Source organism: Pogoniulus pusillus, chromosome Z (assembly GCF_015220805.1).
Source record: "Pogoniulus pusillus isolate bPogPus1 chromosome Z, bPogPus1.pri, whole genome shotgun sequence".
Taxonomy (NCBI): Eukaryota; Metazoa; Chordata; class Aves; order Piciformes; family Lybiidae; genus Pogoniulus; species Pogoniulus pusillus.
Window position 1 is genome coordinate 111,313,104 of NC_087309.1, and position 27,314 is coordinate 111,340,417.

A 27,314-nucleotide genomic window follows, 5' to 3' on the forward strand; every position below is an offset into this window, starting at 1 on the left:
ACAAGCTCTGTCTTAATGATCTTGTAGTCCTCTAGGTTGGTCTAGGTTGGTTTTTGTAGTAGGAAACAACTAATTTCTGCTGCAAATCCCATCAGGTAGCTGAGGAAGAAACAGCCTGTTCAGCTGCACCCATTAAAATGAGACAGCCTTTGGCTGCTAATGTGAAAGCATAATTAATTCAACTATTCAGGTATCCCAGAGGTGTTTCCCTCTAGATGTGCTTCTTTACTGAGTGCAAGCCTTTAAAGAGGTTGCTTTACATGCCATAAGAAGGGGCTGTATTTCTTGCCCTACACAGCCAGCAGCAGACTTAATGGAAACTGCCTCTTCCAAAAGCCTCAGTGAAGATCAGTTTTACTTATCCTGCATGGCTGGTGCTGGCCACTGCTCATCTGGAGCAGGTGACAGAAGATGGAGGAAGAACATTTATGAAGCAGCTTTGTAAAACAGAAGGGAAAACAATGTTCATGGTGCCACTTGTGGTTCTTGGTCTCCTCAAGAGGCTGAGCAGTCTCCTAAACTGGCCAAATAGGCCTGAACATGTTCTGGCTTGCACAGACATGTTTTTCTGCACTCCCTCTCTCTGTTGTGGGGAGAAGCAACTGTGGGAAAGAGGACAAAGAACCTGAGCCACTGGCTTGCCCTGGCTTGTTTTACTCCTGTTTGCATCCTGTGGTAAACAAAGTACATACATTTGCCTTGTGCCTGCCTCATGCAAGTCCTATGTTTTTCCCAAATTTGGGTAAAGTAAGCCTGTGACTTCACCTAATATGATTAAGCCTGGATAACTGCCATTCTGATTGGCTATTCTGTGTCCAAAGGCCCATTAAGTCTCAGGCTACACTGATAAAGGAGATGAGCAGGTAGACTCAATGTGCTCTGCTGTTGTATTCATGCTTGCCTGCTGCTGCTACTGCCACTGCTTGCTTATTGTTAGCTGCTGTTACTGCCATTGCCTCTGCCTTAACGTGCTCTCTGCTTCTGGCAGTGATTTTGCCATTGCCTTCTGCAGCATTATGCTATGCTAAGCTATAAGCTAGCTCTCACAAAGTAACAAACCCTAATACTTTGGGTTTGTCTGCCTGGAAACTGCCTGCTTTGAGTTTACCAGGAATAGACATAAATGCTTCCTCATCATAGGCTTTCATAGCCTGCATAGACTGCACATTGCAAGACATCTTGCTAGAAGGGACACATAGATCATCCAAAGGAGCCAGGATAAGGTCAAAGATCACCTGCATCCTTTTCCACAACACCCTGTGAAGCCTGGGAAGAACCAGAAGCCTCAGCAGCTGACAAGACACCGATAGAAAGCGTTTTGGGTACCATCTGAAGCTGTAGTTAGCCTTCTGAGTAAATACTCAAAGCCTCTTTAGCAAAATTCTATAAACTCTTAATTGAATGCTGGACTTCTTCCTTAAAGCAGAAAGGAGCTCCTTGAGTCCATCTAGTGGACAAGTGAACCTTCTCCTCAAATTCAATTGAGTTGATGTTGTATTATTGCTAGTTATTTGCTCTAGATCTAGTTATTCCTTTATGTAATGCTTTCCATGACTGTTGCAAAAGAATCTAATTGTTATTAAAAATAGTGAGGGGGGATGGTGAGAGTTTTGAATACCAAAATTAATAAACAGTATTCATTTTGGAAAAAATACCATCTCACAATTAATTACCCCTCCATTACATCTCCACTGTCAAAGTGAAGCACCTGTGTATCAATTCCATGTCTGGGGACAAGTGCTGGGGATCTTTGAGCCCTGCCCTCCATGAGGGCAATCCTGGCCGCCTGATTCAGATATAGGTGGGGATTTTCCCAGAAGTCATTTAGTGCAGGATGCCTGGGATGACAAGTTTAAGGTTGTTAATATTGTTCTTCAGCTAAGAAATCACACATAGTGATTTGCTGTTAGAAAGGTCTTTTTTTCTTTATTGAAACAGTTTACTCACCATCTGCAGCCAAGCATTTGTGATCAATACCTGATTCTTCTCATCCTTTGAACAAAAGGGGAAAGAGAAGAGAAGGGAAGGGGGAAGGGGGAAGGAGGAAGGGGAAAGGAGGAAGGAGGAAGCAGGAAAGGGGAAGAAGGAAGGGAAGAGAAGGGAAGGGAAGGGGGAAGGGGAAGGGGAAAGGAGGAAGGAGGAAGCAGGAAAGGGGAAGAAGGAAGGGAAGACAGGGGAAGGGGAAGGGGAAGGGGAAGGGGAAGGGGAAGGGGAAGGGGAAGGGGAAAGGGGAAAGAGGAAAGGGGGAAGGGGAAGAGGGAAAGGGGGAAAGGGAAAGGGGAAAGGGAAAAGGGGAAGAGGGAAAGGAAAAGGGGAAAGAAGAAGGGGGAAATGAAAAGGGGAAAGGGGAAGGGGGAAGGAGGAATGGGGAAGGGGAAAAGGAGAAGGGAAAGGAAGGGGAGAAGGAAGGGAAGAGGGAAGAGAAGGGAAGGGGAAAGGGAAGGGAATGGGGAAGAGGGAAGGGGGAAGAGGGAAGGGGGAAGGAAGGGGAGGAGGAAGGGAAGAGGGAAGAGAAGGGGGAAGGGAAGAGGAAAGAGAAGGGAGGGGAAGGGAAGGGAAGGGAAGGGAAGGGAAGGGAAGGGAAGGGAAGGGAAGGGAAGGGAAGGGAAGGGAAGGGAAGGGAAGGGAAGGGAAGGGAAGGGAAGGGAAGGGAAGGGAAGGGAAGGGAAGGGAAGGGAAGGGAAGGGAAGGGAAGGGAAGGGAAGGGAAGGGAAGGGAAGGGAAGGGAAGGGAAGGGAAGGGAAGGGAAGGGAAGGGAAGGGAAGGGAAGGGAAGGGAAGGGAAGGGAAGGGAAGGGAAGGGAAGGGAAGGGAAGGGAAGGGAAGGGAAGGGAAGGGAAGGGAAGGGAAGGGAGAGAATGAGACTCAAAGTATAATTGCATTACCAGTAGAAGCGTTTCTATTTCTTTTAGAAAACTCACACTCTTTGGGTAAAACAAACAAACCAACCCCACAAAAACAAAAAAAGAACCCCACATAAATTTTCTAGAGTATATTATAGTCTTGGTGAGTGCAAACACATTGAAATGCATTATACTACCCAGAAAATAATATCTCTTTCTGTCTTTTCAACCTGCACATCTTGTATGGTTATCATAAATTATCAACAACAGAATTTAAAATAATAGGTAATTGTTCTTATTTTGCTGGAGACAATCAGACTGCTTAGCAAGAGCAGAAGTTTATCCTACTACCTAGCTGGTCAAAATACGATGATTTCCAGTACCACACATCATGCAGTAGTTGGAAAGATTTTGTGTTGCATTTGCTGCCACTGCAGAACAATGGTGAGAGTGCTGGAATTGCAGATCTTTTGTACTACCGTTGTTTAGCTTAGGCTGAAAGGGAAGGAAGGGCTGGCCTTGGCCAAACAACGGTATATGGCAAAAGCACACAAATGCTGCCTGAGAGGGAGCTCATGCAGCATGCAGACAGAATATGTGTCTGTAGATTCAGACCCAGCACGCAGAAAACATGAGGAAGCAGCTCTGACTCTCAGCAGATCCACATCCCTGCTTAGCACTGTTTCACATAGCACTACAGGCATGCCTCACACTTCCCAGGAGCCAAAGCTGGGGGAATCAGTAGGAATGTATGGAGCTGTATGTCCAGCTCTTTCCAGATCAAAGTGGAGCTGTTTATTCACTTTAAGAGCGTTATCTGCATTTAACTTCTAGCTCCCCAGAGGGCACTCCATCTCCTGGTGCAAGCCATTCCATGCTGAGGTGCATCCTTGGTTTTGATGCTGTAGCTGGGGGGCAGGCTTGACCAGTGCAGCTACTCTCTGAGAAAAACATTCTTGGCCAAGAGACATACCAAAGACACAACAATTTTTGCCTCTGACTAAAGCTCAGTTCTCTGGTGCACATGTTCAAAGGTACATTCTATGGCTCATTTGTCCACTGCAAAGCAGAAATACCTTCAACCTGTTTACTTCTGGATTGCAACCTTATGCATTGATTTCCCCTTCCTGTAGGCAAGTTGAAATAAACTACTGAAATATTACTCTTCTTTAATTAATTACATTGTTGTTTGATTGTTTTATTCTTGTTCTTCCACAGCCAGAAAGAAGCACAGAGCTTGTGCAGACCCCAGAGATTAGCTATATGAGAAGGATGATGAGACCTCTGAAGAACAGAGATGTTCTGGCATCAGACAAAGCTGATGTTAAAATCTGCATCCAACACTGTGAGCTGCAGCCCACTATTGCTGGACTGTGGGATACAGCATAAAGGAATGGAAATGTGAAAGCACCAACAGGATAGAAAGACTTAGGGCAAGTATGCTACAAGAACAGACAGACCAAGCTTCACCAAGACCCAAAATAATATATTAGCCTAGCAAATCTCCATGGAGAACCTCCAGTGCCTAAACATGGGCCTAGGCTCAGGCTCACTTCTCATTAAGTTACTTGCCAGGCTCATGATGTTAATGGGGTGATGCCAGTGCCCAGCTCCTCTGGATGACTGAGCTACTTATTCATGTGTCTGTGTGTGCATTCATGACCTAAGAAGTGCATGTCTGTTGTCTGCAGCGTTTGGGGTTGGAAATGTTGCAGTCGTAGACTACACTGGCAGCCATTTACAGAATGACAGAAACATCCAGGTTGGCAAAGCCCCTCAGGATCACCAATGCCAACCTAGAACCCTACTCTACAAGATTCACCCTAAACCATATCCCTAAACACCACATCCAAATAACCTTTAAACACATCCAGGGTGGGTGACTCTACCACCTCCCTGGGCAGCTCTTTCCACTCCCTGACCACTCTCTCCAGGAAAAGGTTTATCCTAATGTCCAATCTAAACTTCCCCAGCCTCAGGCTGAGGCCATTCCCCCTTGTTCTGTATCCAATTACCTGTGAGAAGAGGCCAGCAGCGGCCTCTCCACAACATCCATTCAGAAAGTTGTAGACAGCCATGAGGTCTCCCCTCAGCCTCCTCTTCCTCAAACTAACCATCCCCAGCTCCCTCAGTCACTCCTCATAAGATTTATTCTCCAGGCCCTTACCCAGCTCCATTGCCCTTCTCTGGATCTGCCCCAGCACCTCCACATGTCTCTTGTATTGTGGTGCCCAAAATTAAACACAATACTCAAGGTGTCACCTCCCTGCTCCTGCTGGCCACAGCATTTTTAATCCCAGCCAGGATGCCACTGGCCTTCTTGGCCACCTGGGCACACTGCTGGCTCATATTCAGCTCCTGTCTATTGCAACCCCAGACCCCTCTCTGCCAGGCAGCTCTTCAGCCACACTGCCCCAAGCCTGTAGCATTGCTTGGGGTTGTTGTGATCCAAGTGCAGGATTTGGCATTTGGCCTTGTTGAAGCTCATCCTATTAATGTTGACACATTGATCTAAGCCTATCCAAGTGCTTTTGGAGACCCTCTTTACCCTCATTCAAATCAACACTGCCACCTCACTTGGTGCCATCTGCAAACTCACTGCTGACACTCTTTATGCCTGAATCAAGGTTATTAATAAAGATGTGTGGTGGTTTGGGTGTTCCCTGCCCCCCCACACTTTAGAAGCACCTAGCTAGACTCAGTCGGGCTCTGGGAATATAAATGAAGCTATTTATTTACAGCTAGCACAATATACAAGCAGATATTTACAGTATATACAGTTATAGACAGAAATAGACAAGGTAAAAGGTAATACAGAAACACAACAGCCCTCCCAGAAACCTGAGTCCCCAGGAGGGGCTCTCAACCATCCCTGCACCTTCCCCCTGCCCCACTCAACCTTACCCCAGTCCTAAGGAAGAATAGAGGTTCAGCCAAGAGGTTAAGAAGCAAAGGTGAGTGGCAGGAGAGGTTAAGGAGATGCAGCTCAGCCAGAGCCCAGCCAGAGAGTGAAGACAAAATGGCGAAAGTGTTATCTAATGTTTTTCCTTCTTGTTCCCATACCTCTCAGTGAGACTGTGAGGGGAGTAGACATAATCATTGTTTTCCTTTCACAGCCTATGATCTAGTTCTTTTCACCAAAACATTCTAGCCTGCTTCAAACTAGCACAAGATGTTAAACAGAAGCAGTCCCAACACAGATCCCTGAGGAACACCACTAGTGCCCAGCTGCCAATTGGATTTGACTCCATTGACCACCACTCTCTGGGCTCTCCTGTCCAGCCAGTGCTTTACCCAGGAGACTGTGCTCAGTCAAGCCATGAGCAGCCAATTTGTCTACAAGAATATTGTGGGGAACAGTATCAAAGGCTGAGCCACCATCCCTGAAGGTGTTCAAGAGAAGCCTGGATGAGGCATTTAGTGCCATGGTCTAGATGACTGGATAGGGCTGAGTGCTAGGTTGGACTGGATGATTGTGCTAGTTCGAAGCAGGCTAGAATGTTTTGGTGAGAAAAAGTGGATAATTGGCTGTGAAAGGAAAACAGTTGTGATGTCTCCTTCCCTCACAGTCTCGCTGAGAGGAATGGGAACAAGAAAGTAAATATTAGATAACACTTTTGCCATTTTTTGTCTTCACTCTGCTTCTGGCTTCGGACTGAGCTACATCTCCCTAACCTCTCCTGCCACTAACCTTGCTTCTTAACCTCTTGGCTGAACCTCTGTTCTTCCTTAGGACTGGGGTAAGGTTGAGAGGGGCAGGGGGAAGGTGTAGGGGTGGTTGAGAGCCCCTCCTGGAGACTCAGGTTTCTGGGGGGGGGAGCTGTGTTTCTGCATTACCTTTTCATTTGTCTATTTCTGTCTATAACTGTATATACTGTAAATATCTGCTTGTATATTGTGCTAGCTGTAAATAAATAGCTTCATTTATATTCCCAGAGCCCGACTGAGTTCGCTGGGTGTTTCTTAAAGTGTGGGGGGGAGGGTAACATCCAAACTACCACAATGATCTTGGAGATCTCTTCCAACCGGGTTGATTCTATGATTCTATAATTCTCGACTGATTTAGGACCTGTATATAAAACTTAACCAGTTTTGCATATAGTTTGGGGGGCAGGGCATTCATGAAGATAAAAATGACTCCATCTGCATAATTCCTGCCTCATCAAATAGTTGTCCCAACCAAATCATCAAGGTGATATGTTGGGAGAGATACAAAACACACTGGATTAACAAAGGACGCAAAAGCATACACCAGTTCCTGATGCGTGTTTCTTTGCTCATCAGGCTGGAGATGCAGGATAAGATCTCATAAGTAAACACCCATGTCCACATGCTTTTCTCATTTTGCTGCTTGGGCCTTTTCTCATGTGAATGGTTGGAGCTAATGTCTCTTCAGCATTTTGCACCTAAGGCTGAGCCACATCCATACCTGCTGCCACTGTGAATGGTTGGAGATAATGTCTCTTCAGCATTTTGCACCTAAGGCTGAGCCACATCCATACCTGCTGCCACTGTGAATGGTTGGAGATAATGTCTCTTCAGCATTTTGCACCTAAGGTTGAGCCGCATCCATACCTGCTGCCACTGGCTTCTCTCTGAGGACATCCCTCTTGGTCTCTGTCCTATCATGGAGAGGCACATGTCTGTTTGCTGAGAGCAAGCAACCTAGTCTGTCTTTAGACTTTGCACTGAGTAACAGCATAAGACTGCCAAGTCCCACTGTCTCTGACAACCCACAGAATTCTCATCCCTTGAAGAGCCTTCTGGGAAAAGCGTGAAAAATCCTCTGCAGGAAGTGCTAAGCTATCAGGAAGGAGCAAGGGAAGAAATGCCAGTTTCTGCTGTCAGCCAAGGCATCAGAGGAGACATCCCTCACACTTACGCACCAACTGGTGGCTGAGATTTGTGCCTTACCTGTATTTTTGCTCACGTTGTCCAGTTTACACTGCAGCTGTGGAGGAAAAGAAATCCCGCATGTTCTTTGCCCTGAAGATGTGATGTGACCTGAGGCTGTGAGTACCTGCCTCAGAAAAATAGTTTTATTTTTCCAAGATGCAGACTCTCAGAAGCACCTGAACATCGGAACTGCTGTGAAGTGTCTGGCATTATTGTCTGCAGCACCAATTTTGAGACTGTTTGACCTCAGTCCCTCAACAAGGACCCCTCATCAAAGACCCATCAAATTTCAGGGACTTCTTGTCCCCATTCTGCTATGGTGTGTCTGGGAAGAGTGAAGACACCATCATTGTCCAAACATTTCACAGATCCTTCTGATGGAGAGCCCAGAAGCTGGGTCAGAGGGCTTCATGTGGCTTTTCAGCACAGTGCTATTCTCTGACTGCTTGGATGAACTGACATACACACTTGGTTCCTGTGGGAAAGGATGTTATGTCACCATCCAAAACCAGCCAGTCTTCCATTCAAATCCCAAGTCATCCACACATGCTATGTAAGTGGCTTGTATACTCTTCAGGGAGTCATCCATGTCTTTTGTGGGTCAGCCAGCAGGTATTTCAATAAACAGGACTAGACACAAACTACTATTTCAAGCTATTTGATATTCATTGGTTTGTTTGTTTGGTGTTTTTGTTTCAGCACTTCAGATCACAAGAAAAGCAGTGGGAAGAGGGCATAGCAAGGTCCCAAATAGGCCAACCCTGAGTACTCATCAGACTCACACTCATGCTATCTGCAAAGCTGCCTCTGCCTTTTCCTTCTGTGTTTGCATGCCCCTATGACAGCACAGAATAGTAAGGGGGTGTAGGAACGTTCCAAAACCCAGGTGAGCTCAGGGATAGAAAATGGGAGGCAAGTTTTTTTTCTGAGGATCTGAAGTCACTGCTTCTCAGGAGCTAAATTCAGCAACCACAGTCTTAAAATAACCTTCCAAACACAGGAAATTAAGAGATACCTGGTTCAAGGCCATCCCAAACAGCTTTAATTTAACTGCTTTACTGTAATTGGTGGTTTTAGAAACATAAGCAATTGCAGTGCCCCTGCCCTGTGCCAGCTTGGGCCTATTTCTCAAGCTTGTCCAAGTCCCTCTGAATGGGATCCCATCCCTCCAGCATGTCAACCTGAGTGCACAGCTTGGTGTCATGCACAAGCTTGCTGAGGGTGCACAGTGCCACTGTGCATATTGCTGACAGCAATGTTAAGCAGCACTGGTCCCAGTAGCAATCCCTGAAGGATGCCACTTGTCTTTGGTCTCCACTTGGACACTGAGCCATTGGCCAGAAGTCTCTGAGTGTGGCCATCCAGCCAATTCCTTACCCAGTGAGTGGTCCAGCCCTTAAGTCCATGCTTTTCCCACCATCCTGGTGACCAGGATGTCATGCAGGACAGTGTGAAAACACCTTACACAAGCCCAGGTAGATGACATCAGTTGCCCTTGCCCTGTAACTCCATCACAGAAAGCCACAAGTTTGTCAGGCATGGTTAACCCTTGATGAAGCCATCTCTTCACCGCTTTCTGTATGCCTTAGCAAAGCCCTCAGAAGTATCTGCTCCACGATGTTGACAGGCACAGAGGTGAGACTGACCAGCCTGTAGTTTCCAAGATCTTCCTGTTTTTCCCTTTTTGAAGACAGGAGCTATGTTTCCCCTTTCCAGTCAGCAGAGTGTCCTGGAGTCCTGTACCCCTAAATTCCTCTCCTGCCCGGACTTCGGGGGGAAGAGGGAAAGCTGCCTGGTTTCCTCCCCATCTCGCCTGCCCTGTAGTCGTGGAGGGGGTGAGCAAAGGGGTCCTGCCCACACGAGGACTGCCCCATGTGGTGACCGCGCTGGAGCCAGGCTGGGATTGGCGGTGCACTTTCGCGCCTAAGGTGTGGTAACTCTGCCCTTTGTCTAACGAAGGTTATAACTATTGGGGTCTTCCTGCCTTTGGGGTTCCCGCCTTGGATTTTATCCCTGCTTGGAAGCTCGTGCTTGCCTGAGAGCTCCCCCACTGTCCCCTCGCCTTGGATGAAGAGAGATCTTCAATGGAACGGCTTCCCCACTGACATCTTTGTAAGAGCTTAATGATTCTTAACGATCCTCCTACAGCCACTGAGAAGGGAGCGAGAGAGAGACAGACCGCACGAGGAAGCCTGATCATGAGTTATTTTGGCTCAACTTAAGTAAGAAATCACTATTAATTAATAGCTAAAGCCTTTTCCAACTTCTGACTTCCGAAATAGTCAGATTATTGATGGTATTCCTGTAGGTAATTCTCATGTGACTGAATCTGCTAATTAAACTGAATTAATCTTTGTATATATAGTTTTGGGGGTGGGTTTTTGGGAAAATAAAATAACTGTTTTTTAATAAAATTCCCGACTCGGCCACACATTAATTCCTGCCTCCACAACACAGGGACTTCACCAGATGGCTATGACTTCTCAGATATGAGGACAGTGTCCTTCAGATAAGACAGAAATTATCTGAAGAAAGTGACACTTCAAGGACTGCATCAAATTGTACTGGGTAATGTCTTCCACTTTCACCTTGTCACATATAGTCTACTGACAGGAAATCCTCACTTGGAGAACTCTCCAGTAAAGAGCTGATTACACATCAGCTCTTGGAGACTCAGCTTGGACAACCTCATAATTGAGAAGTACATAACCTTGAACTGAACAGATTGATGAAGGTGTCTCTGGAACAGGCTCCCCAGAGAAGTTGTGGAGTCTCTTTCTCTGGAGACTTTCAAGGCCTGTCTGGATGTGTTCCTCTGTGGTCTGTGCTAGATTGTGTGGTCCTGATCTGACAGAGGGTTGGACCCTTCCAACCACTAATATCCTGTGATCCTGTGATCTCTGATGTTAATATATGCCTGAATTAAAATGTTTTCTTATGAAACACTTCCTAAATAAACCCAAACAACAAAAAACAAATCATATGGCATTACATATTTGGGCAATCTGATAGCTGATGGAGTGGTTTTCTGGGTCAGTGGCAGCTGGAAGGGTGAACATGAAGGAGTAAAGTACAATAGGGTTTTGCCATATGCAGGGAGCTGAAGAGCCCAACTGTTGGGGTGGCTCTGCAAAAGAAAGCACTGTCAGGGGACAGGCTGACAGCTAGAATCATAGAATCATAGAATCAACCAGATTGGAAGAGACCTTCAAGATCATCCAGTCCAACCTAGCACCCAGCCCTATTCAGTCAACTAGACCATGGCACTAAGTGCCTCATCCAGGCTTTGCTTGAACACCTCCAGGTCAGCAACTCCACCACCTCCCTGGGCAGCCCATTCTAATGCCAATCACTCTCTCTGGCAACAACTTCCTCCTAACATCCAGACGAGACCTCCCCCAGCACAACTTGACCCCTTGTTCTGTTGCTGGTTGCCTGGCAGAAGAGGCCACCCCCCACCTGGCTACAGCCTCCCCTTAGGTAGTTGTAGACAGCAATGAGGTCACCCCTGAGCCTCGTCTTCTCCAGGCTGCACACCCCCAGCTCCCTCAGCCTCTCCTCATAGGGTTTGTGTTCCAGGCCCCTCACCAGCTTTGTTGCCCTTCTCTGGACGTGTTCCAGCACCTCAACATCTCTCTTGAATTGAAGGGCCCAGAACTGGACACAGCACTCAAGGTGTGGCCTGAGCAGTGCTGAGTACAGGGGAAGAATAACCACAAGCAAAGAAATAAACGAAACCAGGAATAAACCACCCAACCCCAATGCTGCAGAGGCCCCCCTTCTTGCACCAGGCTAGTGAGTGTAATTGCCAGAGTCCTGCCTCTGCATGCCAACAACATAGTCATTACTGAAAACCTCACAGGTGCTTTTGCCTTTGGTGGGGGGTTTTGAGGCATCTATTACCTCTGCAGCATTGTGCAGCCACTTTGTAGTTCATTGACTCACAGCACTCTCCCTAAAATTAGTCTCTTTATGTGTAGGGCTTAAAACTTAAAAAAGGTGTGATACGTTTCTGGACTGGCCATCATTTTCTGTCTCACGCAGTTACACTCATTGACTACGTGGCTTTGGGGCTGGGTGGTTTGTTCCTGGTTTTGTTTATTTCTTGGCTTGTTTGCTCTTTGTCTGGTTTGGTTTGGTTTTGCTGTCGTTTGCTTTGGGGGTATTTCTGGTGCATATAAATTTGCAGTGTGAGGAAATGTGAAGCCTTGCAAGCTAATCAAGTAAACTTTTCCTTGGGACTTGCAGGTGCAGGGTGGTTGCTGATATAGTGGTACTAATGCTCTGTCTCAAAGATAATGGTAAATAATATCACTAGCAGAAAGAAAGGAAGAAAATAGATTGGTTTTATTGTTTTTAAACACTTCATGGAATCATAGAATTGTCAGTGCTGGAAGGGACCTCAAGGATCTTCTAGTTCCAACACCCATGGCAGCATGGGCAGGGACACTTCACACTAGCATCAGGTTGCTCAGAGCCCCATCCAGCCTGGCCTTAAAAACCTGCAGAGATGGGGCTTCCACCACCTCCCTGGGCAAGCTGTTAGAATGTCCCACCACCCTCACGGGGAAAAATTTCTTCCCAACATCCCTTCATCAGTGCTTCCACACAAAGGATGTAGACCTCTTCAGATAAGGTCCCTTGCAAATGCTAATGGAAGCAATGAAAACCATGGTTTCATCATTGACGGTGGCAGATGATTTCTGCCCAGCAAACTCCTATCACACTGAGCCAAGGTGAAAATCTCTTCTGCTGTGAACGATTCCACGTGTCCTCTCTTAATTGCTGTATCCTGACCAACCAGCTGGGATCTTAGACAAAAATAAGATGAAGTTCCAGGTACTCTTGAGTGCAGTCTACACTTGCATCCCAGTGAGTCCAACAGCACTTTTGTGTGCCTCGGGACACTACACTTCTGAGAGAATGAAGTAATCTTTTACTTCCAGGGAGCATGGTTCATGAGGTTCCCTCAGGCTAGGACCTTGCTTAGAACCCTGCTCTGTTATGGTAATGAACCATTCTGGATACACAAGTCTTAGGGGTGGAAAAAAAAAACAAAACAACACAATTTTGTGCTTTGCTAGTGCCAAGACTGATATTGTCTGCTCCCTCCCTAGAGCAAGAAGTGACTATGTGTACCAGTTCTTTTGTCTTGTGCCAGGCAGAGCAGCTGAGGAGGCAGCGTATGTTTATCTCTGGCCTCCCATTTGAGTGAACAGATAGTTGTTTAGCAGGCAACTATGGTTTGCCTCGTGGCCTGTGGCAATCACCACTCTAATTTTAAAGGAGAATTATCTTCAGTAGCTGAAGTATGCAGACACTGCAGTTTCTCCAGCCAGCTGTGGAGGCTGATGGGCTGTGCCCATGCTCATGACCCGTTTGGCACTGGCATATTCTTGCATTACTTCCTGATTTAAGGATTCATGGAAGCATTTCAGATTTTCAAGCTGGTGCTTTAGCCGTTTCTTGATGTCAGTGATCCTTCTGCTATACAGACTTCACAGAATCACAGAACCTTAGCGGTTGGAAGGGATCTCCAGAGATCATCCACTCCAGCCCCACCCCCGACCTCGCCAAAGCAGGATTCTCTAGGGTAGTTCACACAGGAATGCATCCAGCCAAGTTTGGAAAGTCTCCAGAGAAGGAGACTCCACAACCTCTCTGGGAAGCCTGCTCCAGGGTTCTAGAACCCTCACTCGAAAGAAGTTTCTCCTCATGTTGAGCTGAAACCTTCTCTGTTCCAATTTGTAGCTGTTGCTCCTTGGCTTATTGCTGCTGACCACTCAAAAGAGATTGGCCCCAGGCACTTTATACCCACGCCTCAGGTATTTGTGCTCATTGATCAGATCTCCTCTCAGTCTTCTTTTCCCTAGAATAAACAGTCCCAGGGCTCTCAATCTCTCTCTGTAAGAGAGATGCTCAAGTCCCCCAGTGGTACTTTGGTGAGCTGGACTCTCTCCAGAAGGTCACTCTCTCTCCTGAACTGAGGAGTCCAACACTAGACACAGTATTCCTGACGTGGTCTCACCAGGGCAGAATAGAGGGTCAGAAGAATCATAGAATCATAGAATCAACCAGGTTGGAAGAGACCTCCAAGATCATCCACTCCAACCTAGCACCCAGCCCTAGCCAGTCAACTAGACCATGGCACTAAGTGCCTCATCCAGGCTTTTCTTGAACATCTCAAGGGACAGTGACTCCACCACCTCCCTGGGCAGCCCATTCCAATGCCAATCACTCTCTCTGTGAAGAACTTCCCCCTAACATCCAGCCTACACCTACCCCGGCACAACTTGAGACTGTGTCCCCTTGTTTTGTTGCTGGTTGCCTGGGAGAAGAGGCCACCCCCCACCTGGCTACAGTGTCCCTTCAGGTAGTTGTAGGCTCCCCGGACCTGCTGGACACACTGTTCCTGATACCACCCAGAATGCCATTGGCTCTCTTGGCCACAAGGGCACATTGCTGGCCCATGCAGAACTTGCTGCCCACCAACACTCCAAGGTCTTTCCAGCAGGGCAGCCCTCAGCCTGTACTGGTACTTGTTGTTATTCCTCCCCAGATGCAAGACCCTGCACTTGTCCTTATTGACTTTCCTAAAGTTTGCCTCTGTGCAACATTCAGCCTGTTTAGATCTCATTGAATGGCAGCACAACCTGAGGGATGTCAGCCCCACAACCCTGGTTTTGTATCATCAGTGAACTTGCTGAGGGTGCACTCATCCAGGTTATTAAGATATTGAACAAAATTGGACCCAGGAACACTACTGCCTAGAATCATGGAATCAGTCAGGGTTGGAAGGGACCACAGGGATCACCTAGTTCCAGTCCTCCTGCCATGCGCAGGGAGCTGCTTTCCAGCAGGGCAGCCCCCAGCCTGTACTGGTGCCTGTTGTTATTCCTCCCCAGATGCAGGACCCTGAACTTGTACTTATTGAACTTCATGTGGTTATTGCACTTCATGTAGTGACTTCACTGCCAAGGGACGTTGTGGGCCCCTCCAGAGGAGACAGGCACCTTTTTACATCATGCAAGACAAACACCTCAGGTGATTTTGAGATGTTCTTAACAGCACCATGAGTACAGTTTGAAAAAGACCATAAGCCTAGGACAAAGTCATTAGTGCCATGACACAATTAACTTCTAACAGCTGCAGCATGTGCAGAGATAGAGTGAAGTAAAACTTCACTTCTTGTATGTACAATGATGTAAAGTCAGAATCATTTAGACTGGAAGAAACCTTTAAGATCATCAAGCCCAACCATCAGCCTAACACTAAGAAGTCTACTGCTAAACCACATCCCATATCCACATACCTTTTAAACACCTTCAGGTATGATTCAACCACTTCTGTGGGCAGCCTGCTCTCAGGCTTACCAACTCCTTCAGTGAAGAAAATTTCCTGATGTACAACTTAAATCTCCTCTAGTGTGACTTGAGGCCATTTTCTCTTATCTGTCACTTGCTACTTGGAAGAACAAAACATCACCCAGTTTGTTACCAACATCCAACCAGGTAATTGTAGAGAGCAATAAGGTCCAGGACCTCAATGTCTTTCTTGCAACAAGGTGCCCAAAACTGAGCACAGTATTCAAGGTGCAGCTTCATCAGTTGCATGTACAGAGGCACAGTCATTTCCCTACCCCTGCTGGCCACACTATTTCTGATACAGGTCAGGATGATGTTGGCCTTCTTGGACATCTGAGCACACTGCTGGCTTATATTCAGTGGGCAGTCAGTTAATGCCCCCAGGTCCTTTTCCATCAGGCAGCTTTCCAGTCATTCTTCCCTAGACTTTAGCATTGCATGATGTTGTTGTAATCCCCAATACAGTACCCAGAACTTGGCCTTGTTGAACTTGATACCATCAGCCTTGGTTCATTGACACATCCTATGCAGGTTCCTCTGCAAAGCCTTTCTATCCTCAAACATATCAACACTCCCACCCAACTTAGAATCCTCTGCAGACTTACTGAGGGTGCATTCAATCTCTTCATCTAGTTTATTGATAAAGATATGAAAGAGAACTGGTCCCATCACTGAGCCCTGGGGAACACCACTTGTAATCACAGTATCACAGTATCATCAGGGTTGGAAGAGACCTCACAGATCATCAAGTCCAACCCTTTACCACACAGCTCAAGGCTAGACCATGGCACCAAGTGCCACGTCCAATCCTGCCCTGAACAGTCCTAGGGACGGCGACTCCACCACCTCCCCGGGCAGCCCATTCCAGTGTCCAATGACTCTCTCAGGGAAGAACTTTCTCCTCACCTCCAGCCTAAATCTCCCCTGGTGCAGCCTGAGGCTGTGTCCTCTTGTTCTGGTGCTGGCCACCTGAGAGAAGAGAGCAACCTCCTCCTGGCCACAACCACCCCTCAGGTAGTTGTAGACAGCAATAAGGTCTCCCCTGAGCCTCCTCTTCTCCAGGCTAAACAATCCCAGCTCCCTCAGCCTCTCCTCATAGGGCTTCTGCTCGAGGCCTCTCCCCAGCCTCGTCGCCCTTCTCTGGACACGCTCAAGCATCTCAATGTCCCTCCTAAACTGGGGGGCCCAGAACTGACCAAGCGGGTCACCTGATCATAGAAGGAGATCAGGTTGGAGAGGCAGGATCTGCCCTTCCTAAACCCATGCTGGCTGGACCTGAGCCCTTTGCCATCCCTTAGGTGTGCTCTTATCACCCCCAAGATAACCTGCTCCATCAGTTTCCCTGGCACTGAGGTCAGGCTGACAGGTCTGTAGTTCCCAGGTTCCTCCATCCGACCCTTCTTGTGGATGGGGACCACTCTGGCAGTTTCCAGTCTCCTGGGACCTCTCCGGTGAGCCAGGACTGCTGGAAAATGATGGAGAGCAGCTTGGCCAGCTCAGCTGCCAGCTCTCTCAGCACCCTGGGATGGATCCCATCTGGTCCCATAGACTTGTGGGTTTCCAGGTGGCTCAGCAGATCCTGAACTAATTCCTCATGAATTTCCAGGGCAACACACTGCTCCCCGACCCCATCCCCCACTTCAAGAGGCCACTTGCCCTGAACTCCTCCCTCCTTACTGTTAAAAACTGAGGCGAAGAAGGAATTCAGGACATTCACCACCATTCTTTGGGCCTGTCCATCCAAATCTTTTTCTATCTAGCAGAATGTCCAGCCATAAGAAGCCATTTTTAGCAGGAAGGTGCTGTGTGACACACTGTCACAGTTCTTTACTAAAGTCTGGGTTGACTAGGTCCCAAACCCATCCCTCATCATTATGTTTGCAGATGACACCAAGCTAGGAGCAGGTGTCAATCTACTGGAAGGTAGGAGGGACTTCACAAAGGGACCTTGACAGGCTGGATGGTTGGGCAGAGACCAATGGGATGAGATTTAACATGGCCAAGTGCAGGGTTCGACACTTTGGCTACAACAACCCAAGCAGTGCTACAGACTGGGGACAGAGTGGCTGGAGAGCAGCCAGGAGGAAAGGGACCTCGGAGCACTGGTAAAGAGTAGCTGAAGATGAGGCAGCAGTGTGCCCAGGTGGCCAAGAGAGCCAATGACATTCGGTCCTGGATCAGGAACAGTGTAGCCAGTAGGACAAGGGAGGTTATTCTTCCCCTGTACTCAGCACTGGTCAGACCACACCTTGAGTCCTGTGTCCAGTTCTGAGCATCTCAATTCAAGAGAGATGTTGAGGTGCTGGAACATGTCCAGAGAAGGGTGACAAAGCTGGTGAGGGGCCTGGAGCACAGCCCTGTGAAGAGGGGCTGAGGGAGTTGGGGGTGTTTAGCCTGGAGAAAGGGAGGCTTGGGAGTGACCTCATTGTTGTCCACAGCTACCTAAAGGGAGGCTGTAGCCAGATGGGGTTGGTCTCTTCTGCCAGGCAACCAGCAACAGAACAAGGGGATACAGTCTCAAGTTGTGCTGGGGGAGGTCTAGGCTGGGTGTTAGGAGGAAGTTGTTGCCAGAGAGAGTGATTGGCATTGGAATGGGCTGCCCAGGGAGGTGGTGGAGTTGCTGTCCCTGGAGGTGTTCAAGCAAAGCCTGGATGAGGCACTTAGTGCCATGGTCTAGTTGATTGGCTAGAGCTGGGTGCTAGGTTGGAGTGGATGGTCTCTTCCAACCTGGTTGATTCTATGGTTCTATGATGCTATGATTCATCCACCCAGTGGGTTACCAGGTCATAAAAGGAGACCAAGTTAGTCAAGCAGCACCAGCCTTTCATAAACCCATGCTGACTGGATATGACCAGCTGGTTGTCCTGTATGTGGTGTGTAATGGCACTGGAGATACTCTGCTTCATAACCTCCCCCAGCACCAAGGTCAGAGCAGCAGATCTGTAGTTCCTCAGATGCTCCTTCCAGCCCTTCCTGTTGGTGAGCATCACTTTTTCTCCTATCAACTAGTAGTTCCCAGGAACTGCTGATGAATGGTGGATAGTGGCTTCACGAGCACCTCCACCATCTCTCTTAGTAGGTCCCATCCAGACCCATAGACTTGTGTGGGTCCAATTGGTTTAGCAGGTTGCTAACCATTTCCTCTTGGATTATTGGTGTTTCATTCACTTCTCAATCTCTGTCTTCCACTTTAGGCAACTGAGTAGCAGAAAAACAACAAGCCACTCTCCATCATTTTCCAGCAGTCCTGGCTCACTGGAGAGGTCCCAGGAGACTGGAAAGTGGCCAACGTGGTCCCCATCCACAAGAAGGGTCGGATGGAGGAACCTGGGAACTATAGACCCATCAGCCTGACCTCAGTGCCAGGGAAACTGATGGAGCAGGTTATCTTGGGGGTGATAAGAGCGCACCTAAGGGATGGCCAAGGGCTCAGGTCCAGCCAGCATGGGTTTAGGAAGGGCAGATCCTGCCTCTCCAACCTGATCTCCTTCTATGATCAGGTGACCCACTTGGTGGCTGTGGGGAGGCCTGTGGATGTGGTCTGTCTGGACTTCAGCAAGGCCTTTGACACTGTCCCCCACAGCAAACTGCTGGCTAAGCTGGATGGCAACACTCTGTGCTGGGTTAGGAACTGGCTGGAGGGCCGAGCCCAGAGAGTGGTGGTGAATGGTGCCACATCCAGCTGGCAGCTGTCACTAGTGGTGTGCCTCAGGGATCAGTGCTGGGCCCCATCCTCTTTAACATCTTCATAGATGATCTGGATGAGGGCATGGAGTCAGTCATCAGCAAGTTTGCAGATGACACCAAGCTGGGAGCAGATGTGACTGGGTTGGAGGGCAGAAGGGCTCTGCAGTGGGACCTTGACCACCTGGACAGATGGGCAGAGTCCAAGGGGATGGCATTCAATAGCTCCAAGTTCCAGGTGCTGCACTCTGGCCACAACAACCCCATGCAGAGATACAGGCTGGGGTCGGAGTGGCTGGAGAGCAGCCAAACAGAAAGGGATCTGGGGGTGCTGATTGATACCTGCCTGAACATGAACCAGCAGTGTGCCCAGGTGGCCAAGAGAGCCAATGGCATCCTGGCCTGCATCAGGAATGGTGTGGTCAGCAGGAGCAGGGAGGTCATTCTGCCCCTGTACTCTACAATGGTTAGACGTCACCTTGAGTACTGTGTTCAGTTCTGGGCCCCCCAGTTTAAGAGGGACATTGAGATGCTTGAGCGTGTCCAGAGAAGGGCGATGAGGCTGGGGAGAGGCCTTGAGCACAGCCCTACGAGGAGAGGCTGAGGGAGCTGGGATTGGTTAGCCTGGAGAAAAGGAGGCTCAGGGGAGACCTTATTGCTGTCTACAACTACCTGAGGGGTGGTTGTGGCCAGGAGGAGGTTGCTCTCTTCTCTCAGGTGGCCAGCACCAGAACAAGAGGACACAGCCTCAGGCTGCGCCAGGGGAGATTTAGGCTGGAGGTGAGGAGAAAGTTCTTCCCTGAGAGAGTCATTGGACACTGGAATGGGCTGCCCGGGGAGGTGGTGGAGTCGCCGTCCCTGGAGCTGTTCAAGGCAGGATTGGATGTGGCACTTGGTGCCATGGTCTAGCCTTGAGCTGGGTGGTAAAGGGTTGGACTTGATGATCTGTGAGGTCTCTTCCAACCTTGGTGATACTGTGATACTGTGATACTGTGATAACTACTTCTACTCCTAAAGACTGAAGCAACGAAGGCATTAAGTACCTCATTCTGCTCATTATTGGTCACTCTGTTTCTCCTTGCATCCAATAAAGGATGGAGATTAAAGTTACTTCTTTCCTACTGCAAACAATCTAATGTAAAGACTGCAATTAAATTTGTTTTAAAGGATATTGACATAATATATGGCTTTACACAGGAATATCAAATACAACTGAAGAAAGTTTTGGTATGACCCCTCCTAACTGTCTGACTTTGAAAATGCACGGCCACAGCCTCAAGGCTCAAGGTCTCCTTTCCCCCCCGCCCAGCTTTCAAATGACTGCAAGAAAATGCCACTAGAAAAATGATTGGAGCAAGATATTTAGAGCTAAGACACTTCTACAGAACCCATAATTGCTTTCTGCATTTTACTTGACATTAGCTGTAAGATTTTACTTGACATTATCTGTAAGAGCTCTTCTATTCATTAAGAGGACTATGCACTCCTGCCATGAATAAGTGACTCCAGATGAGAGTACTAATATCCTGTCTCTTCCAGTTCAATGCAGTTGCTAACACATCAAAAAAGAAGGCTGCTTACCCTGCCTAGGTGCTGCTGTCTGCCTTCAGGACCACCACAACTGGGAAGACTGCCACTTGTATGGCACAATGCTGGAGGGCTAGACTTTCAGGGTGCTGCTTATCCCTCCAAGGATCATAGAATCATAGAATCAACCAGGTTGGAAGAGACCTCCAAGATCATATAGGCCAACTTAGCACCCAGCCCTAGCCAGTCAACTAGACCATGGCACCAAGTGCCTCATCCAGTCTCTTCTTGAAGACCTTCAGGGACGGTGTCTCCACCACCTCCCTGGGCAGCCCATTCCAATGCCAATCACTCTCTCTGTGAAGAACTTCCTCCTAACATCCAGCCTATACTTTCCCCAGCACAACTTGAGACTGTGTCCCCTTGTTCTATTGCTGGTTACCTGGGAGAAGAGGCCACCCCCCACCTGGCTACAATGAGGGGCTACAGGAGCGCCCTAGGTGCACTATGCATTTGCAGGAAGACTGTGAGAACTTGAGTAAGTTTAAATATTTGAGGTGTCTGTCAAACTGCTTTGTAACCACACAAAGTTTTGCATATCTCTCTATTACCTATCACTTCCATGACAGTGGTACTAGAAACCACCCCTTAATCCTGGCTATGTAAAGGAAGAACAAAGAATGAAGAACTAATGTGCTCAGATATTTGCTGTGCTAACAGCAAAACTGGACAGCATCATTCTTCTGGCTTATTTTTTCCATGTAAGTGAAATTAACTCTCTCTATATCACAGAATCACAGAAGCTGGAGAAGACCGCTGAGATCATCAAGTCCAGCCTAGAACCTAACACCATGACATCAGGTAAACTCTGCCACCAAGTGCCACGTCCAATCTTGCCTTAACCACCTCCAGGGATGGTGACTCCACCACCTTCCCAAGCAGTCCACTCCAGTGCCTAATCAACCTTACCCGTGAGGAAGTGCTTCCTAATATTCAAACTAAACCTCACCTAGCACAGCTTCAGACCATGCCCTCTTGTCCTGTCACCAGCTGCCTGGGAGAAGAGCCTGACCCCCACCTGACTACAGCTTCCCTTCAGGTAGTTGCAGAGAGTGACAAAGTCCCCTCTAAGTCTCCTCTTCTCCAGGCTGAACACCCTCAGCTCCCTCAGACTCTCCTCACCAGACTTTCCCTCCAGCCCCCACTCCAATCTCGCCACTCTCCTCTGGACCTGTTTGAGCACCTCAATGTGCTTCTTTCAATGAGGTGCTCTGAGGGGCTCAGAGCTGCACAAAGTGCTCAAGGTGAAGCCTCACCAGTGGCAGTACAGGGTTAAAATCACATCCCCAGTCCTGCTGGCCACACTATTCCTGATACAGGCCAAAATGCCATTGACCTTCCGTGCCAGCTGGGAGTACTTCTTGCTCATATAGCATGGCTTAACTTGAAGAAACACCTCTATCTTGGAAAAAGGGATTTGGATTATTATGTTAACATTTTCTACAGGTCAGTTCTCCAGTTTAAAAAAAAAAAAAAAAAAAAAAAAAAAAAAAAAAAGTTGCAACCAGTATAAAGGGCTCTGCCTCTCTGCTCTGTGTTAGGTGTTTCTAACCCCACCTCCAGACAGCACCTTAGAATCATAGAATCAACCAGGTTGGAAGAGACCTCCAAGATCATCCTCTCCAACCTAGCACCCAGCCCTAGCCAGTCAACTAGACCATGGCACTAAGTGCCTCATAGAGGCTTCTCTTGAACACCTCCAGGGACAGCAACTCCACCACCTCCCTGGGCAGCCCATTTCAATGCCAATCACTCTCTCTGGCAACAGCTTCCTCCTAACATCCAGCCTAGATCTCCCCTGGCACAATTTGAGACTGTGTCCCCTTGTTCTATTGATGGTTGCCTGGCAGAAGAGACCAACCCCCACCTGGCTACAGCCTCCCTTCAGGTAGTTGTAGAGAGCAATGAGGTCACCCCTGAGCCTCCTCTTCTGCAGGCTGCACACCCCCAGCTCCCTCAGCCTCTCCTCATAGGGTTTGTGTTCCAGGCCCCTCACCAGCTTTGTTGCCCTTCTGTGGACACATTCTAGTATATCAATATCTCTCTTGATTTGAGGGCCCCAGAACTGGACACAGCACTCAAGGTGTGGCCTGACCAGTGCTGAGTACAGGGGCAGAATAACCTCCCTTGTCCTACTGGCCACACTGTTCCTGATACAGGCCAGGATGCCATTGGCTCTCTTGGCCACCTGGGCACACTGTTGGCTCATCTTCAGCTACTCTCTACCAGTATCCCCAGGTCCCTTTCTTCCTGGCTGCTCTCACCTACTCTGTCCCCAGCCTGTAGCACTGCTTGGGGTTGTTGTGGTCAAAGTGCAGAACCCTTCACTTGGCCTTGTTCAATCTCATCTCATTGGCCTCTGCCCACCTAGCCTTCGGCTGCAGTGCATGATAAAAAACACAGTGAGAGAAGATGTCAATTTCATCATAATGTCTGATGGAAAAGTGCTATATTTGAACCCTGCATGTGGCCTTCAGCTACCACACCCTGCATTGCCCTGAGAAGAATGTATCATTAATCATTTAAAGTAACACACAGTTCCACAGTTATTGAATTTTTTTGTTTAAGACAAGTGGAAAAAAATACATAATTAATCTTCTTGCAGTCCATGTTGTACCAGAGATGGTTGTGCTTTTAGGAGGATATTCAAACCTCCAAAGTGTCAAACTCCAATTTGAGATGGCATGCTGGCAGCATTATATAAATTGGTTATGTGCTCCTACACAGCCATTAGACTATTGCCCCTATTCCTGGCTTCATTCTTCTCACCAGAAGTGAAAGCTTTTTGTCAGCAGCTTAATGCAAATTATGTTTTGCTCTTAGGAAGGAAATCGGAGAAGGCTAAATGGGGGTAAATTGGAAGACAACAGAAATAGGGGGAATGGGGCAAAACTATAAGTGGGTAGATTCAGACTGGATGCTATGAGGAAGCTCTTCACCATAAGGGTGGTGAGGCACTGGAGCGGGTTGCCCAGGGAGGCGGTGAAAGCGCCATCCCTGGGAGTTTTTAGAGCCAGGTTGGATGTGGCTCTGAGCAACCTGATCTAGTGTGTGGTGTTCCTGCCCATGGCAGGGGTGTTGGAACTAGATGATCCTTGGGCTGCTTTCCAACCCTGACAATTCTATGAAAGCATGTACTACAGCATTTAGGTAGGACACTTAACCAAAGGTGGTCTGCTTTCATCTTAGCCTAATTAAGAGGAAAATTATAGCCTGAAAGATCAGTTTTGTTATGTGGAATGATGTGCTTGTTTAAGGCTCATTGGAGTATTCTAATAGAAATTAGATCATTGGTTGTAAAAAGAAAATAATGAAGTCTCTATCACTCATTGGTTTGCTGAGAGGGGTAAAAAGCTGAAGTACAAACAGTTCCACCCTCTTTGCTTCTGAGTGCTGGATTCTGGGTGCTAGGTTGGACTGGATGATCTTGGAGGTCTCTTCCAACCTGCTTGATTCTATGATTCCTTCACTTCCCCTTTGCTGTGCTCTAGTCTCTTCTACCAACCTTGGCTAACAGACAACAGCTGATCCTTGATGGTGGTTTTCTATCTGGGAGAGAGAGAGGATGACATTGCCCCCCCTCTGGGCTTCTTTTCTTTGTCCAAGGGGGAAGTTTGGATTTCTGTATTATTTCTCAATTGGATATAATTGCGAATAGATGTAAATATATTGTGTACACATGCTTGTAAACTCAGCTTTCTGCAAACAGAGCTTCATCTTACTTCCAAGCTGTCTGAGCCGGTCTGATTTCAATTTCAGCTGGGGGGGGCGGGGGAGAGAGTTTCCAACTCACTACAAATGGGTGCTGCAGAGAAGGGAACTGCCAGTAACTTACCACATCTATTATCTGTAGCAGAGAAAGTTGGAGCTCGACTACCAGGGGCTGGGAGTCATTTACCACTGGCCGTTCGAGACGATTGTAGTTTCTCAGCAGCTCTCGGTACAGACGCCTCTGGCTTTCACCCTGCTGAGAGACTAGGGGGAAAGAAAGAAAGCACCTGTCATTAGGGCTGGTCACACTGCTCACCTCTTTTGCTTTGCTGAAAAGTTCTCCATCCTCTTTAACATCTTCATAGATGATCTGGATGAGGGCATGGAGTCAGTCATCAGCAAGTTTGCAGATGACACTAAGCTGGGGGCAGATGTGACTGAGTTGGAGGGCAGAAGGGCTCTGCAGTGGGACCTTGACCACCTGGACAGATGGGCAGAGTCCAATGGGATGGGGTTCAATAGCTCCAAGTGCAGGGTGCTGCACTTTGGCCACAGCAACCCCATGCAGAGATACAGGCTGGGGTCGGAGTGGCTGGAGAGCAGCCGGACAGATCTGGGGGTACTGATTGATACCCGCCTGAACATGAGCCAGCAGTGTGCCCAGGTGGCCAAGAGAGCCAATGGCATCCTGGCCTGCATCAGGAATGGTGTGGCCAGCAGGAGCAGGGAGGTCATTCTGCCCCTGTGCTCTGCACTGGTTAGACGTCACCTTGAGTACTGTGTTCAGTTCTGGGCCCCCCAGTTTAAGAAGGACACTGAGATGCTTGAGTGTGTCCAGAGAAGGGCGACGAGGCTGGTGAGAGGCCTTGAGCACAGCCCTATGAGGAGAGGCTGAGGAAGCTGGGATTGGTTAGCCTGGAGAAGAGGAGGCTCAGGGGAGACCTTATTGCTGTCTACAACTACCTGAGGGGTGGTTGTGGCCAGGAGGAGGTTGCTCTCTTCTCTCAGGTGGCCAGCACCAGAACAAGAGGACACAGCCTCAGGCTGCACCAGGGGAAATTTAAGCTCGAGGTGAGGAGAAAGTTCTTCCCTGAGAGAGTCATTGGACACTGGAACGGGCTGCCCGGGGAGGTGGTGGAGTCGCCGTCCCTGGAGCTGTTCAGGGCAGGATTGGACGTGGCACTTGGTGCCATGGTCTAGCCTTGAGCTGTGTGGTAAAGGGTTGGACTTGATGATCTGTGAGGTCTCTTCCAACCTTGGTAATACTGTGATACTGTGATACTGTGAATAGGTCTGTAATTTCAGAGAATCATAGAATCAACCAGGTTGGAAGAGACCTTCAAGATCATCCACTCCAACCTAGCACCCAGGCCTATCCAGTCAACTAGACCATGGCACTAAGTGCCTCAGTCAGTCTTCTCTTGAACACCCCCAGGGATGGTGACTCCACCACCTCCCTGGGCAGCCCATTCCAGTCCCCCAAAAAAGGCCCCACAGGTGTGGCAAATATCTCTTTTCTGCACATGTGTGCTGGTTTGAGGCTACTTGGAATACATTAATGAGAGAAATGAGATCACTGGCTGTGAAAAGAAAATAATAATGATGTCTATATAACTCATTGGTTCTGCAAGGGACATAAAACCAAGAAACCTAAGCAAGTCAGTCAGTCTCTGCTGATGCTGCATTAACTGCCTCTGCCTGAATCTGTGTAGCCCAAAGTAACAATTTCCTTATAACTCCTTATCGCCTTTCTGCAACTCACCCCTGCACATAAGCCCTTCTGAGATAAGGGAGGGGGTGGGAAGAAGGAAGTGAGTTAGTTGGGAGCCCTCCTGGGCAATCTGGCTGCTCAGGAGACGTTTTGAATCTCTGCATTACTTTTAACTTGTATATAATTGTGTATAGTTGTAAATATCTGTATCTATTGTGTGTATATGTTTGTAAATTGTGTCATGCTGTAAATAATATCTTCATCCTTCACTCCAGCCAGCTGAGTTGGTCTGGTGAATCGGGGGAGGGGAGAGGGGTGTGTGTGGAAATTCCCAAACCACCACAACATGTGACTGATGAGCTCTGGGAAAATAAACAAACAAACGAACCTACTGAACTACTAAAACCCTTAACTCATTACTAACACAGAAACTACTGACAGCCTGTGGGGCTCTGAGCAAATGTCATCCTTTCTTGCTACCCCTCCTGTCAATCATCACCAGTGACATGGCTCCAAAATCACAAGACAACTTCCTAGAAGACAGTCAAGAGAATTCTTATTTTATATTGTTCTTAACTCCTAGGGGATGCCTACTGTGAGCTAGTGCTGGTGTTACTTGGACATAATGTGTGTTTACCCAGCATAACTAACAGGTATTATTTCTTGGAGATGATGTACCAGTACCTTTTCTGTGCTCAGGTGTGCTGGCTTCAGGCTACTTGGAATATTTTAGTGAAAGAAATTAGATCATTGGCTGTGAAAAGAAAATAATAGCTGGTGAGGGGTCTGGAGCACAGCCCTGTGAGGAGAGGCTGAGGGAGCTGGGGGTGCGCAGTCTGGAGAAGAGGAGGCTCAGGGCAGACCTCATTGCTGTCTTCAACTACCTGAAGGAAGGCTGCATCCAGGTGGGGGTTGGTCTCTTCTCCCAGACAACCAGCAACAGAACAAGGGGACACAGTCTCAAGTTGTGCTGGGGAAAGTATAGGCTGGATGTTAGGAGGAAGTTGTTGGCAGAGAGAGTGATTGGCATTGGAATGGGCTGCCCAGGGAGGTGGTGGAGGCACTGTCCCTGGAGGTGTTCAAGAACAGCCTGGCTGAGGCACTTAGTGCCATGGTCTAGTTGACTGGCTAGGGCTGGGTGATAGGTTGGACTGGATGGTCTTGGTTGTCTCTTTCAACCTGGTTGATTCTATGATAGCTGTAAATACCTGTATATATTGTATATGTGTGCTTGTAAATTGTGCCATGTTGTAAATACAGAACTTCATTCCTTAACTTCCATCTGTCTGAGTTAATCTGGTGAATTCATATGTGTGGTGGTGGTGGTGGGGAAACTCCCTAACTGACACATCAAGAAACAGTAAGGGGCATTCTTCATATTCTCTTCCATTTTTTCCTTCCAGGTGTTAGGCTACTTCCCTTGCCTTTTTACCTTCTGATGGCAGCAGAGTTTGTTAACATCTAACAAGGTGGTGGTATGAAGGCTAGAGGCTTTGACATGTACAATGATACTGAATTT

General features: G+C 48.0%; 1 protein-coding gene across 1 annotated transcript in view; it reads right to left on the reverse strand.

The window, feature by feature from the left end:
- The window catches only part of LOC135193198 (neuronal acetylcholine receptor subunit alpha-7-like), a 106,591-nt gene that overhangs the window by 45,998 nt on the left and 33,279 nt on the right, over positions 1 to 27,314 (reverse strand). The window contains exons 2-3 of the mRNA XM_064176742.1: positions 24,209 to 24,348; positions 1,948 to 1,992 (exon numbers count right to left, since the gene is read on the reverse strand). Coding sequence (XP_064032812.1) covers positions 1,948 to 1,992; positions 24,209 to 24,348 — 185 coding nt within the window. The remainder of the gene's footprint in view (positions 1 to 1,947; positions 1,993 to 24,208; positions 24,349 to 27,314) is intronic.